Source organism: Penicillium subrubescens (genome assembly GCF_028828155.1).
Source record: "Penicillium subrubescens strain IBT 31985 chromosome Unknown utg000005l_segment0_segment0, whole genome shotgun sequence".
In the NCBI taxonomy this organism is placed as follows: domain Eukaryota; kingdom Fungi; phylum Ascomycota; class Eurotiomycetes; order Eurotiales; family Aspergillaceae; genus Penicillium; species Penicillium subrubescens.
Window position 1 is genome coordinate 4728344 of NW_026643155.1, and position 14003 is coordinate 4742346.

General features: G+C 50.0%; 6 protein-coding genes across 6 annotated transcripts; 2 read left to right on the forward strand and 4 right to left on the reverse strand.

The window, feature by feature from the left end:
• Window positions 1-1099: 1099 nt before the first annotated feature.
• Window positions 1100-1358, reverse strand: N7473_008237 (uncharacterized protein; the record flags this gene model as incomplete). Its single annotated transcript, XM_057154177.1, has 2 exons — window positions 1100-1191; window positions 1241-1358. 2 exons carry the CDS (start codon window positions 1356-1358, stop codon window positions 1100-1102), a joined length of 210 nt encoding a protein of 69 aa, XP_057008515.1.
• Window positions 1359-2261: 903 nt separating this feature from the next.
• On the reverse strand, window positions 2262-4346 carry N7473_008238 (uncharacterized protein; the record flags this gene model as incomplete). Its single annotated transcript, XM_057154178.1, has 1 exon — window positions 2262-4346. The coding sequence occupies one exon, from the start codon at window positions 4344-4346 to the stop codon at window positions 2262-2264; it is 2085 nt and encodes a 694-aa protein (XP_057008516.1).
• Window positions 4347-6220: 1874 nt separating this feature from the next.
• Window positions 6221-7234, forward strand: N7473_008239 (GNAT family N-acetyltransferase; the record flags this gene model as incomplete). The annotated part of the gene is made up of 2 exons (XM_057154179.1): window positions 6221-6227; window positions 6429-7234. The coding sequence occupies 2 exons, from the start codon at window positions 6221-6223 to the stop codon at window positions 7232-7234; spliced, it is 813 nt and encodes a 270-aa protein (XP_057008517.1).
• A 194-nt stretch (window positions 7235-7428) lies between these two features.
• N7473_008240 (uncharacterized protein) lies at window positions 7429-8699 on the reverse strand (the record flags this gene model as incomplete). Its single annotated transcript, XM_057154180.1, has 3 exons — window positions 7429-7859; window positions 7921-8210; window positions 8260-8699. The coding sequence occupies 3 exons, from the start codon at window positions 8697-8699 to the stop codon at window positions 7429-7431; spliced, it is 1161 nt and encodes a 386-aa protein (XP_057008518.1).
• A 456-nt stretch (window positions 8700-9155) lies between these two features.
• On the reverse strand, window positions 9156-10591 carry pex14 (putative peroxisomal membrane anchor protein (Pex14); the record flags this gene model as incomplete). Its single annotated transcript, XM_057154181.1, has 4 exons — window positions 9156-9971; window positions 10030-10114; window positions 10170-10501; window positions 10559-10591. 4 exons carry the CDS (start codon window positions 10589-10591, stop codon window positions 9246-9248), a joined length of 1176 nt encoding a protein of 391 aa, XP_057008519.1. The 3' UTR covers window positions 9156-9245.
• Window positions 10592-11139: 548 nt separating this feature from the next.
• On the forward strand, window positions 11140-13242 carry N7473_008242 (kinetochore-associated Ndc80 complex subunit NDC80; the record flags this gene model as incomplete). Its single annotated transcript, XM_057154182.1, has 1 exon — window positions 11140-13242. One exon carries the CDS (start codon window positions 11140-11142, stop codon window positions 13240-13242), a length of 2103 nt encoding a protein of 700 aa, XP_057008520.1.
• Between the last annotated feature and the right edge of the window lie 761 nt (window positions 13243-14003).

Below are 14003 nucleotides of genomic sequence, written 5' to 3' on the forward strand. Positions count from 1 at the left end.
GGAGGTGACACTGATGTCCGAACTTTTTTCCACCACAATGGGTGTCGTTTGTGATGGTCTAATGACTCGCATGCTTTGTTCCCTCACTCGTTTGTGATCTCTCTTGCCACCTCCTAATTCAAGTCGCTTAGTTGAAAAGGTAGACTATGTATTGGGTTACCGTTGAGTGGAACGGAACGGAGTTAATGAGGAAACTAATCCATAATTAGCATTTTGCGCTAAGCATGAACCGCGAGCTCAACCCTGGGTTTTATTGCTCAATTTCTTGCATAAGCTACATAAGCTTCCGGGCGTCAGCTCATGCGCACGGGGCACGTTTACCTATTTCGGCCAAGTGATAATTTCAACGGGCTGTTATTGCCCCCGCCTAGACGCCGGGATTAGCGGTGCACTGGGCACATTTACCTATTCTGGTCAATGTGGCTTGTAGGCGAGACGGAGATATTGGAATTATGGCTCAAAGGACTAACTGTTAAGGTACGGACCTTCCAAGCTATTGGCCTCTACTATGTCTACGATTTCGGGCCCCTGAATTGAGCCTTTCTCACAAGCAGAATCTGTCGGATTGATGGGAATTAGTATGGACAAGTACATAAACCTATCAACCAATGAGAATCGGCGATTCAATGCACCTTCATCACGCAGAGGATCACACTCAGCCGTCCCAATGAAAGTTGTGTAACTCCTTTCAGAGAGACCGCATCAATAGGACTTCGCCAAAATAGTGGCTTCGCTTCTAGATCTTGACCTTCCACGCTCTTTTCAATAATTGCAGCAAACAAGCTAATTCGTTTTTAATTGAGGCGTAGTACCAGGGCATTCTCCATTATTGAAGGAAATGCGCAATCAGAGGCGTCGAGTCCTGGTACTGGGCAGGGACAAAATCGCTGGATATTAGAGTTGAGTTAGTACAATAACCTTGTTGTTTCAACAAGGAGTCCAAGAATATAGATCTTACCAAGTTTCAGGGGTAATTTTGCATCACGGGCAAGCTGTTGTATAATACAGCTCCAAAATCCACCTGCGGATATCCCACCAATGGATATTGAGTCCGATAGACCATTTATTTCAGAGGCGTGGGCGTACACCTGCTCTTTCATTAGCTGACTTGTCCGGTACAGGAAACAAACATCATAAGTACCCATTGAAGAGCAGCCCAGGCATCCTCTGCACCCTTTCCAAATGCAAATTCTGTTCAATATTAGATTCAATCCATCTGCTATAATGCGATGATACTAACCTGGATATAGACGATAGTCGACATCCACAACAATGATGCCAATTTTGTTCCTTACTGTCATACACCACTCGGCCTCACTTGTCAAGTCTCCGGAGCAGAAACCGCCTCCTAGTTGCATGATGTCGACGGCGTCGAGCGAAAATTTTAAACACGGACAACGCAGAGGCTGATAAGGAATCGTCCAGGTTTTGGGTGTATGTACTGCTTGACCATCTATAACAGCAGGGCCAAGACATGTCAAGTTTACGGGGAAGAGGAACCGACAGCCGAAAACAATATAATTTGTACGTGGGTCTTTTACAGTTGCCGGAAGAGTAACGAAGTATAATCAGGAAGCGAGCCAAATTCGTATCTCAGTGTCTGACGTGCATGCCTACAAGAGTAAGCGAGTTTACAAGTAATAACAGGAAGTAAGTGCATACAAATACCAGAGTGAGCATACAATAATAAGAGCAAGTAAATGCATATAAGTACAAGAGGAAGTAAGTATAGAAGTAATAGGAAGAGGCGAAGAAGAGGCAACAAAACAAAACTATCGAGACACAATACATGACAGAGACACGCGTGACAGTGAAACTAATGAGCGAACGAAAGGCGAAAGGCGAAAAGGAAGCAGCAAGTAGGGCGGAAAAGAAAGTCGCAGGTCAGGGAAAAGAAAAAGAAGACAAGCAGCAACTCAGAGTCACACTTGGCAAGAGAAAAAGACGAATCAGCGTCGAGAATCGCCACGAGATTTGCAGTGACAGCGCAGCGAAAGCCCGCGGGCAGGTCACGCAGGGTAGTAAACCCTTCACTCGTTCCTCGTTTCAGGGCACCACTAGGGAGTAGAGTTAGAATTGGACCCCGCCCTTGGCTAGAGGAAGGTAATTTATCTTCGCGACGCTTTAACATAATATTTTTTATCTCAATCTTAATTACGTCATTGCTTGAACTTCAGGTAACCTATGATCTAGTACTGTACATATCTTTTGGTGATCTCCAAAGCCATGACGAATTTCATATACTGATTAGGTGATAACTGTTACGCAAGAATGATTTTGCGTATGCCTTTCGACCGGGCCTGTTCATAAACGCAGTTTAGACAGCAATAGTGGCAAAGAATAGCGGAATCAAGTGACAGAGACAAAAGCTGTGCGGTAGGATTACCAGCAGTCTGTACAATGGAGATGGTGTCTGAGGGTTCCTTAGGAGGTCCCGGCGCCTCGACAGACGCTGTCTGTACGAACTGTGAATATTCATCTTTCAAAGGTGTGGCCCTTGCATGTTCACACGGCTCAGTCACATCCAAGTATACCAATCTATCTAGACAATCTCCGAAGCATACATCAATCTTCTGGCCGGATACTGTCATCGTGGTTCGTAGTAGTAGTGTGTGCGTTCTTTCCGAGACCGTGAACGAGAGATCAGAGTGGATACCTTGAGCTGTAGGCATGAGCGGGCTGACAAAGTTTGATGGCTGAGATGGACAGGGCCTCTCGAATCTAGAAGAAAAGTCCTGAAGGTAATAATGATAACGATTGCCGTATTTGATAGGTCCATCAATAAGCTCCATGCCACGGTACTGACACAGATCCTCATGCTGGAGGTTGATGCAACGCCACGGAATAAGTGTACTTGTCCCATTTGAGCCAGCAATCAAATATGGCTTAGGGATGTCGAAGAGTGGTTTCCATAATAGATGACTCGATAATGGGAATTGCAGCCGTCCTGGTCGGCCCCACCCCGGCGTTATCCACATGTTAGCCTGACTGCGTTGTCTCCAAGTGGCATTCTCTGAGGCATTCACGAAGACCGCAGCGAATGCAGATTCAATTATGTCGAGAACGCTTATCATGAATCTATCACCCGAGGGCATCGTTGGTGTCTTGTCCGAGTTGGCAGATCCGTCTTGTTCTTGTGTAAAGAGTCGTCCCATCAAATCATTAAGCTGGCGGAGGCAATCAGGATATGGCGGCCACTCATTTGGGAGGTTCGTATTCAAAATGGTCTCACAGCGCTGGTGCATGAGTATGCGATGATTTTCGCCAAGAAGATACTTGGCCGGGAACCGCCGTGTGTTAGATCGCGTTTTATCAACCTTTGCACCCTCAGTGTACACATAGGTCACATCAGCACCGGACAAAACACATAGCCCCACTACTGGTATCAAGTCTGGGGGGCAAACTATGTTGAATTGCTGAAAGGTGGTCTGGAGAAGCGCTGGAATAAGCCCTTTCCACTTAAAATCAGCTGTTATGAGGCTGTGCATGACATCATCGTCCTTTTCGTAACGAGAAGTGCAAAGCAATTCCGTCACTGAACTGATTTGCTGCGTTTGGAGCACTTGAATGGGTTCATCTTGCATCGATGCAATGATCTCCACGGATATAGAGCATGAGAGATGACCTTGATGAACAACAAGTTTCTCGATTGTCACAGTACAATCATCTGAAAATAAAGTGACCACGAGGGGATATATATACCCCATGCCACAGCATCCGCGAATTTGCACCTGGCCTTTCTCATCCCGCAAAGCGCAGGATATAGTTCCTAGCAGCTCTGCTATCCACTCTTTCCGACAGACTTCCAGGAGATTTGAAGGAACACTGAGCTGCATCAATTCATAGGCCTCATGGATGCGGCAAATATGCTTTGCGAGGGTAGTCCCGAAGCCGATCAAGGCAAGCTTATTGGCAAGTAGACCTGCCGCCTGATCCAGCTGCATGGGACTACTAAGACACGCCGACTGGGGCAAAACACCAGCGGAAAGTGAGTGGAGGATTTCTCCAACGGAGTCTCTGTATATGTTACTTAGGCAGACTGCTATCAAAGAGACTGCCTGGCCCCCAGATGATTGAGCCATGAGGGACGCGGAGTCGCCTTTTCTCCAGCCCACAGTTATTCCCAGACGCTCAATGCGCGTACTGTTGAATCGATTCAAATAGTCTGGCACTTTTATGGTCGCCGGTCCACTGACTGGAAATGCTGCACCCAGGTTTTGCAACTGAATTAATGCCATGGGTTGAACATCATCGGCGGATACAGCTGCCAGAATCGTCGAAAATTGCCCTAAGCCCGCGAGAGAGAGATTTCCAACATCTACCTGTGCGCTCACAGCTCGAGACATGATTTCGGTAGACCAAGACAAGTTGATCAATAGAAGTTGAAATTGCCAAAGAGACTGACAGGCAGTCGATAGTAGATAGAACTTCTGAATTTCAAGGAGACAAGATTGAAAGTTTAACTAACTCACCTTATTTCCGACTTGAGAAAGCATACTTAAATGTAATATAGGGGCTGAGCTACCTGGAAACCTGGATGGGGAGGCTGAATGCGCAGATTGTTCCAGCGTGAGGCTGTCATTTTGCTTGACGTTCATGGAATGGGATTCGGATGCATTGCTGCCTAACCCCGCTTCGTGTAAGTAGCCTTAGCTGTCGAACTTGGGTCCGTAGCAATTCCCAGCGGATCAGTGAGCAAAAGCGGCGAGGGGCTGAGCACTAAAACGGAAAACGAAAGCCAAGGCGTGGCATAGGGGATCCGGTACATAGGAATTCCGGGCGTCAATTCTAATTGATGCACTTATAAGTAAACTGATATTCCTGCATTCTTTCCAATCCATGTCCAACAAGCTGCGGAGGTAAACCCTGAAAGACAATGGGGAGTCTGGGGACATGTCAGATACAAAAAAAGTAGACTGCTTGGCCTTGCAACTAGTGAAGGGCGCTAGGGTCCCTCAGGGACCCTAGAGCCAAATCTCACTTCTTTTGTTCCCCAGCCTCCGTTTCTGGCCTTTGACTCGGTCAAGGAAGAATTAACTGTGTACACTCCCACGATGTCGGTCTGGCTGTTCAGGTAACTACAACCCCTCCTTACATCGATCATCTGCGAGTCTCAATCTGGTAATCGTACTGATTTCTTGGTTTTGCTATTGCTTTCAATCTTGTCTCCTGCGTTGCTCAGCTTCTGAAGCTCCGCGGAAAAAGATACAGAGCAAATGTCCCCTTTGAATACCTATCTTTCAATATCCTTAGTGCGACAGAACAGGCGATCATGTCTTATTGGTATGCCGAGTATGTTGCGAAGAAATCCCTATCACCCGGGGACTACCTTGACTGAAGGTCTCAAAAATTTATGGATCTGTCCCGAATGACGACGGTCTGGGCGGTCTTCACGTTTGTTCTGTGAGCGACCCAGGTCACGAAGACTTCGATCTTCCTAAATATATCACTAAGAGACTGCCTGGGCAGATTCTTGATTGGTGTCACCTTTAGCTCCATGCGACTCAGGTACAAGATCCCATTAATAGCGGTCTATGTGCTCCATGTGTTGCATGAATTCATACCTCTGATTCTCGGCAATCCTCGCCGTTCATCGGTTAGAGATGTTACGAATAGCTCCCCTCAGCTGCTGTTCTACACCAACCCAGCCCTTACTTATCTGGGCTTGTCTATATTTTTGAAGCGAGGTCTGATAAAGCTGGATTCTACTGGAACCCCCTTGAGCCTCGCGGCAATTGCTAGTCAGACTGCGGTACACGGAATTGTAGCAGTCTTCTGGGCTTTGATGCTCGGGCCCGGCTTGATTAGGGGTTGGAGGAAGTCTGCTATCCTGAACTGGCCTACTTGTGTCTTGCTTTGGAATCGCTATTGGTGGCCGGTGGTCGATAATGGGATTTTTGCTGTGTTGCAGGGGAAGTTGCTTTGGGTTTCTTTTAGAGGGAGGAAAGCCACCTCTAAGGAAGGTCGACATGAACTTCAGGCTATGGATGAAGAACAAGATGAAGATGTAGAGAAAGAGGCAACTTTACCACTGACAGTCTAGTGAGATTCTTGCTGCTCAATTGAGGATTTAGGAATGGTATTACAAGATATCGTACTTGGCAGGAAGCTACACCTTACTGTGTCTTGCAAATCAATGTAGCCAGCTGAATTACTGGTAATAGGTTTAGACAATATTATCGATAAGATCAATTGTGTAATAGTGAAGCCGATATCGAGAATGTCTTGTTAGTATAACTCCGCAGGGACTGGCCCCAATCGCCGAACTGTCGCCCCACACGGAATCAGACCACCGAATTGCGAGTCATTCCTTGAGTGAGTCACGGCTACATTCAATAGCCCCTTCAAAATTGATATCTTGTTTATTGTGAAAAGCAATTCTTAACTACTCTCATCTATTTAATAACGAGAGACTTCCCACTTTTAAGACCAAGCAATTGTCTCGAAGATTCACTGTCCTTATCCATCATTGCGGGGTCACTTCCGTTACTACATATCAACACTTCCCTCTCCCACCACCACCACAAAGAACTTCAAGTTATACTCAAGATGGATCGCCCAGTCGGACCCCCCCGTTGAAGTCAAACAAGCCGTTCCACCACCCACCACCCCAATCATAGGTCACTGCGTCCAACTCGAACCATTAACCCCGGACCACATCGACGGTCTCTACCCCATAATCGGACAACCCGAACAATCCACTCTATGGACCTACATCCCCAAAGGCCCCTTCACCGACAAAGCCTCCTTCACAGAAGCAATAACATCCTTCTCCACCTCCAAAGATCCATTCTTCTACGCCATCATCGACAAAACCACCAAAAAACCAATTGGCTTCTTCAGCCTGCTCCGCATCGACCTCACAAACCGCGTCATTGAAATCGGCTTCATTGTTTTCTCCCCTCTTCTTCAGCGGACCACCGCTGCCACGGAGGCGGTGTATCTTCTAGCGAAGACGGTCTTTGAGGATTTGGGGTATCGTCGGTTTGAGTGGAAGTGTGATAATCTTAATGCGCCTTCTAAGAAGGCAGCGTTGCGGTTCGGGTTTACGGCTGAGGGGGTGTTTAGGCAGCATTTGATTGTTAAGGGGCGGAATCGGGATACAGCTTGGTTTTCGATTTTGGATTCTGAGTGGCCCGTGGTTAAGAAGGCGTTTGAGAAGTGGTTGGATCCGGGTAATTTTGATGCTGAAGGGAAGCAGGTAGCCTCCCTAGTTGAGTTGAGGGGTCTTTGAGAAGTCGGTTTGCAAAGACTAGAGCGCAATTCGTGATAGATATGGATAGAATATGCATTTCACCTTACCAGGGAGCAGCAAACCGTTTAGATGATACAACAGGCATATTGTCAAACGGTCAACGCCGGTATGATATGAGTTCCTATGTAGGAAAAAGGGTATATAAACGAAAAGATCCTTCTACATCTCTCATCTCAACCAAACCGCTGCTTCGCCAACTGCTGCAGCCATCCAATAGTTTCCTCCTCTTTCTCGCGGTACTTCTGCACTCGCTCCTCTCGCTCCGCAGCCCGAGCTCGCATAATCTCCTCCCGTCGAATCTCCCGCTCATTCTTCTTCCGCTGCTCCCTTTCCTTCTCCTTCTTGAGAGACGCAAAGTCATTATCCCCCATAAGCTCTGCATCCGGAGCTGCTTCCGGGGATCCCCCGCGAGCACCGGCAAAGGTGCGATTTGCAGCAGCGGCCTCTCGGCGTTTCTCAAGCTGTCGTTCCCGGGTACCGGGTTCGGCACGTGGTGCGACTTCGTCTTCGATATGGCGTACCTCGGCTTTGTGGGAGCGTAGTTCGGAGCGATATTGTTGTCTTGAGTCCTCGCGGGCGGCGATTGCGTCTTCAATTGCGGATTCTGCAGGGTGTGATATTAGCTCGTTGTTATTAGCCCGAGGGAGGGGTTGGAAGGAACTCACCGCGCTTGAGTTCGAGGTCCTGCATGTTTGGTATAGTCGGTCCGGAATATGTGACGTCCCTCACAGACCCTGGAACCGGCAGTGTTGGCCCGTATTCCTCCTCCTCCTCCTCCTCATCATCATCATCTCCGGCTTGTGGCACCATCGCACCCACATCCTGGGACGGTTCGCCTCGTCCATAGTCCGGCGATGCCCTATCCGTCGGACCGGGCTGATATTCTGCCGCACTTTGGCGCGCTTTCTCTAGTGTAGCTGGGTCATACCACCCCTCGGCGAGTTCACCATGATTCCTGCACAATCAGCAATGCTCGTCCTAACAAGAGAATCCCGAATACATACCACTTCCGAGTGAAACTCTTCCACCGCCCCTTCACCTCCTCCTCTGGCATATCTTCCACAAGAAGTCCCTTTTGGATGTCCAGATACATCGCAAACATCGGCTGGTATGCTTCTAAATCGCGTCGTGAGAGCTCGCGCGCCTGGTACGGGAGGAGCACGGTTTGCGCCGGGGCTTCTTTGCTTCGGTGGTCATGACGGTCCCGCTCTTTTCGCTCTGTGCGGTCACCTCGCTCTCGGTCATGTCGGCGATGACGCTCGGATCGTTGCCGGTCAGATCGATGGGGAGAACGAGAGCGCGAGTGATCGCGGTGTCGGTGCCGGTGGGAATGCGAATGCGAATGCGATTGGCCGTGGCTATGCAGGCTGCGGTGGTGCCGGCGATCTGACTCGTGCTCTGCTGACGGCGATTTTCGGTGTGAGGACCTCTTGGGGGATGGCATTGTTACTACACTGAATTCGTGGTGGTTTTGATAGATCAAAGGAAGTGTCAAGTTTTTGATGATTTGAGGTAAAGCTTGTGCTCCTTATCTTATCGGGAGCCTTCACCCCATTCCATCTGGGCTACATACAGTGGCACCGCAGAAGTTTCCGACCACCCTCTTTACCGCCTGATATATACCGCCTTTGTTGGAAATTTTTGAACCAAAAGAAACACATATCAAAACTGGAGAATTCGATGTCTTCCCTTCAATCCTCCCAAACGAGACGTGCAATTGGAGATAGCGACAGTTTTTCCCAAAATTTAGGGATACTGGTGGAAATCTGGAAGTGTTTATGTCCGGCAGAATGTTATGTAAGCAGAAGGTGGTCGGAGACTTTTGTGGTGCCGCTGTATACCTGCTAGTTTTATCACTGCTACGATAGATGAATGAAACTCCAAAAAAAATGCAATAATCCCTATATGAACCAGAAGAAAAAAATTCCGTAGTGGTAAATACATCTAAGCGAAGAGGTGTACAATTTCAAGTTCAGATTTTGTCCTGAACTTAGCTGGCAGGAGCACTCTGGTCACTGCTTGAGCCAGCGGGCTTATCAGCCGGGGCAGGGCTCGACTGAGAAGAGCTCTTGGATCGGCCGGAAGCAGCCATCTGCCAAGCCGGGATGGAAGCAGAGCGACCAAGCTTGGCGAGAGGGCTGTCAGCAGCTGGCGCAGGCGTGGGTGCAGCTACCGGCTGGGGCTCCTGCTCGGCCGGGGTAACGGTGGCCTGCAGGCCGTTGGTGGCGGGGATAGCAGCGGGAGTGGGCTCGGGAGCCGGCTGGGGAGTCACAGAGGGAGTTGGAATTGTAGAGCTGCTGAGAGTGCGGCCAACAGTGGGAGCAGCGCCGCTGCCGCCCAGTCGGTTGCCCAGCAAGACCTTCAAGCTCTTCAGCTCGTTACCGAGCTCCTTCAGACGATTCTCGTTACCCTCCCGAGCGCCTTCCAAGGCCTTGGGAATTGCATCCTTCAACGACTTGACCTCATCGCTGATCCGGCGGGTGTCGTCATCCCTCCGTCGCGACGCATTCTTAAGGTCTGCAACTAGGTTCTCCACGTCCTTCAGAGCCGAATCCAAGCGCTCAGTGCGAGCATCCTCAGCGGCCTTCAAGGCTGCGGTATCGGTCGAAAGCTGGTCAATCAAGTCAAATGCACGAGAAAATTGCTCATCAATGTTTTCCTTGTCTTGCTCCAACTGAGGGGGAGTGGGTGGGGCAATCAACGGAGCAATGTAGCGCTGGCGCAGAAGTATTAGCAGGGGCATACAGTGTATTACCGAGGATAGCGAGTCATACCTTGCCAACAAAGTAAAGTCCATAGCCAACGCCACCCATCACCGTTGCCATGATAAACCAGTCCCGCCAGTCTCTCTTGGGCGGCCTGTCATGCGGTCAGTCTCCGGTTCGCAAGACAACCAAGCTCAGATTGTACATACTCTGGAGGCGGCTGCCATTGATTATATGGGGGATAGCCATATCCTTGTGGTGATTGTGGAGGTGGTCGGTACGCAACCTGTTGTGAGCTGTAGCCCTGCGATGGGGCCGATACGGTTCCAGCAGCCGCGGCCGCGGCAGCTGGGTCTTCGCCGACTCGCGATAAGGCGAGATCGACCTCCTCTTGTGTAAGATTCTTGGATTGAAGGAATGCGACTCGTTTCTCAATGGGCGATGAAGCGACCGAGGGATCCTGTAGGACTGTGTGACGGTTAGCGCGCAACTTCTCCACCTCGCCATGCCGTGGGGAATGGGGATTGATCATACAGGTCACCTAGAAACATCGATTAGCGACTGAAAGCGGAGATGGATATGATGGCAAAGTACTTACCGCAGAGGTAATGAGCTCCTCTCGAGGAGCCATGGTGATAATGTGCTGTCAATCACTGGCGAGGGCGATGGAGGAAGAGAAAGTCCAGAGGCAGGGGAAGTGACCGTCATCGGCACCGGCCGTGGACCTCGGGACTCAAGGCCGCCAAGCCTCACTTCCCCAGACCGAAGGTCTCGTGATTCTTTCCCGGTGCGACTGTTTTTCCAGAGTGCTGCCCACCGCTTTCTATTTTCGGAAGTGGCACGCTCTTGTTTACATCTTCCCGCCCAACCCTGCACGACAAAACAAGTCCCCCTCATCCAGAGTTTTGCGCCGCAGGTCCAGATTTGAACTGTCAATACTTGGACTTTGAACATAGATATTCATACATTGCACAAGTCAATTTCTAATTCTGCCGCGACTGCGGCCCCGTTGTCACTATGTCGCAAGATACTGGGTTGTTCAGTATCAGGCGCCCCCGAGAGGTATGATAATAAAGAAACGTTTACTAGCTGTCGCAAAGAGAAGTGGTAGCTAATAGTAAAATATAGACCCTCGGGAGTGTACAGAACTATTCTTCTATTCCCCAGCCGTCGTCAGCCATGAAGCGCACGAGCTCCATTGGCTTCAACAATCCCCCGTTTACCTCGCAGCACGCCCGGTCAAACTCCCTACTGAACTCAACGAGCCGACCTCAGCAGCCCAACTTTACACGCATGTCCATGGCTGGCCCCGACTCTGGTCTCTCGTCTGTACGCCGATCCGTCTCGAGTAACATGTTTCATGGTGTGAGCGCTGGGAGACAAAGTTTTGCGCCGGGCTCACTTTCATCCAATTCTGCATCCCAACAGAACCTGCAACGCCGCAGCAGTGTCTTTTCGCGGCCATCAGTGGGTGGGCCCATGGGTCACCAATCTTTCTTCAACTCGGTCCCCGCTGTCGCGGGTGTGCCCAGAGACCCCCGACCGCTTCGAGACCGATCATTCCAAGCGCGCATTGGGCAGGAGCTACTGGAGTATCTAACACACAACAATTTTGAGCTGGAGATGAAGCATTCCCTAGGACAGAATACCCTCCGCTCGCCGACCCAGAAAGACTTCAACTATATCTTCCAGTTCCTTTATCACCGTATTGATCCAGGCTACAAGTTCCAAAAGGCGATGGACGCGGAAGTCCCTCCCATTCTCAAGCAGCTGCGATATCCGTTCGAGAAGGGCATCACAAAGTCCCAGATCTCGGCCGTGGGGGGCCAAAACTGGTCCACTTTCCTCGGCATGCTACACTGGTTGATGCAATTGGCACAGTTAATGCAACGGTTCGATAGTGGAGAGTATGACGAGGCATGCGCCGAAGCCGGTGTCGACGTTACGGGTGATCGCATCATCTTCCGTTTCCTCACTGGTGCCTATCATGACTGGCTGCAAGGTGGCGAAGACGAGGATGATGAGACGGCAGAGCAACGATTGGTGCCTCATATTGAGGCGATGTCGCAAGAGTTCGCCCGCGGTAATGAGCGATATGTACAGCAGATGGAAGCACTAGAGGCGAAGAATCAAGCTTTGCGAGAGCAGATCGAGGAAATGGAAAAGAATGCACCGGACATGGCCAAGTTGGACCAGCACTTCCGCATCCTGGAGGATGATACGAGGAAGTTTGAGGACTACAACCAGAATGTCAAAGGCAAAATCGAAAAGTACGAAACTCGCATCAAGTTCCTGGATGCCGAAATTCAAAAGACCGATGGCGAGCTTCAGATCACGGAAAACGAGCGTGCCGAGCTTCAGGCTAGCGTCGACCGACAAGGAATCACCATACAAGACATTGATCGCATGAACACGGAACGCGAGCGGCTTCAGAAAAGTCTTGAGGACAGCATGGCTCGTTTGGAGGAGACCCATGCCCGGGTCATGGAGAAGGAGGCCGAAGCGAGCCAGAAATTGGAGGATCTGGAGCAGATCGTCAAGGCGTACAACACGCTTGGCTATCAGACAAGCCTAATCCCGTCCTCTGCCGAGAATGCCAAGGGCCAGGACTTTGAGCTTACTCTCAACGTCAACGAAAACAATTTCTCCGCCAGCCAGATCGGAGGCGCGCCTAATCGGATGTCGTCAGAGGGTGATCGCCTCTTGGCCGAACCTTACACGGGCTACCACCCGGCCCATTTGCTGAATCTGGACCTCCGGGGCTCTGTCCGCAATAGTCTACAATCATTGCGCAAGGAGATCAACGAGCGGCGGAAAAAAGCCATTGACGATGATCTTGACCGTCGCAATCTACTTGACAACATTAAGGAGGCGATGGACGAAAAGCGCAGTGAGGTTGAGGCCCTGGAGCACCGACGCCGAGCGGCGGAGGAGGAGTTTGAACGCACCAAGGAAATTACCACCACTCAGAAGACGGCATCAGACGCCCAGATCGAGAAGATGGAGAAAGAACTCGCCAAGATGCGGGCGACGCTCAGCGACAGTGTCCAATTGATGGAGCAGCGCGAGATGAATACCAACATCGAATATGAACAGTTGACACTTCGAGCCAATGCGCTACGAGAAGAACTACATACCAACGTTGAGACCATGCTCAACGATGTGATTCGCTTCAAGGTCCATGTACAAAAGGGCTTGGAGGACTATGAGAGTTTCGTGGTTGACGAAGTGGAGCAGGAGTTGGGTGGCGATCTGCCTGCCGACGAGGATGAGGAGATATGAGATACTTTGGTCCTAGCCATGGTTTCCCCCTTGTTTGTGTCTTTACGAAGTGATGATGAGGATTTGGCGCCGGGTTGATTCGATGGTTGTTTTTGGTATCACGTTAATTGAGCCCTCTTACATTATCTGATGTGTACATGTTTAATACCCTCGCAATTGCAATTGTTTAAGTATGAGCGATGCTATTTTAGAATGAGGACGCGCAATGCTGGTGGGCCAAGCGTGTAGCAGATCATTAGCATGAGACTGGTGGCGTATTTTTTTCTTTACTGTTTCTTTGCTCTTCCTTGTCGGCTTTTCCAGGGAGATGGAGTCCACAATATGCACGCCACGGCACTAGTCGACGCTGTACAACGGGGAACATATTGACATTGATTATTGACTGCGGAGTACGTGCTGGATGTTATTCTCTACGTACTCCCCAGAACCTCCATCTTAGCGTGTTTCTTGACCACTACTTTGTCAGGGTTTCGACCAATCAGTCAACCTCGCCAGTATATACCAGCCCCACTCTCATTCCTCCTGAATCTCAATCTGAAGCAGGCCAGCGAGCCGATCGACAGACGACGTGTAAGCTCGAGGTGGGGGAAACCTCTCTCTTGCCAGCCTCCTTCTGACTCTCTCGTTTCACGTTAAACTTCTCCACGAACAAACACATCGCACGGCACTTGGCGTGATGCCAATTGCAGACTGACGTGCTTACTTGGGACAGACTGGCAGCTCAGCGTGACGCCATCTGCTTCAGAACCTGCCCCTGGTGG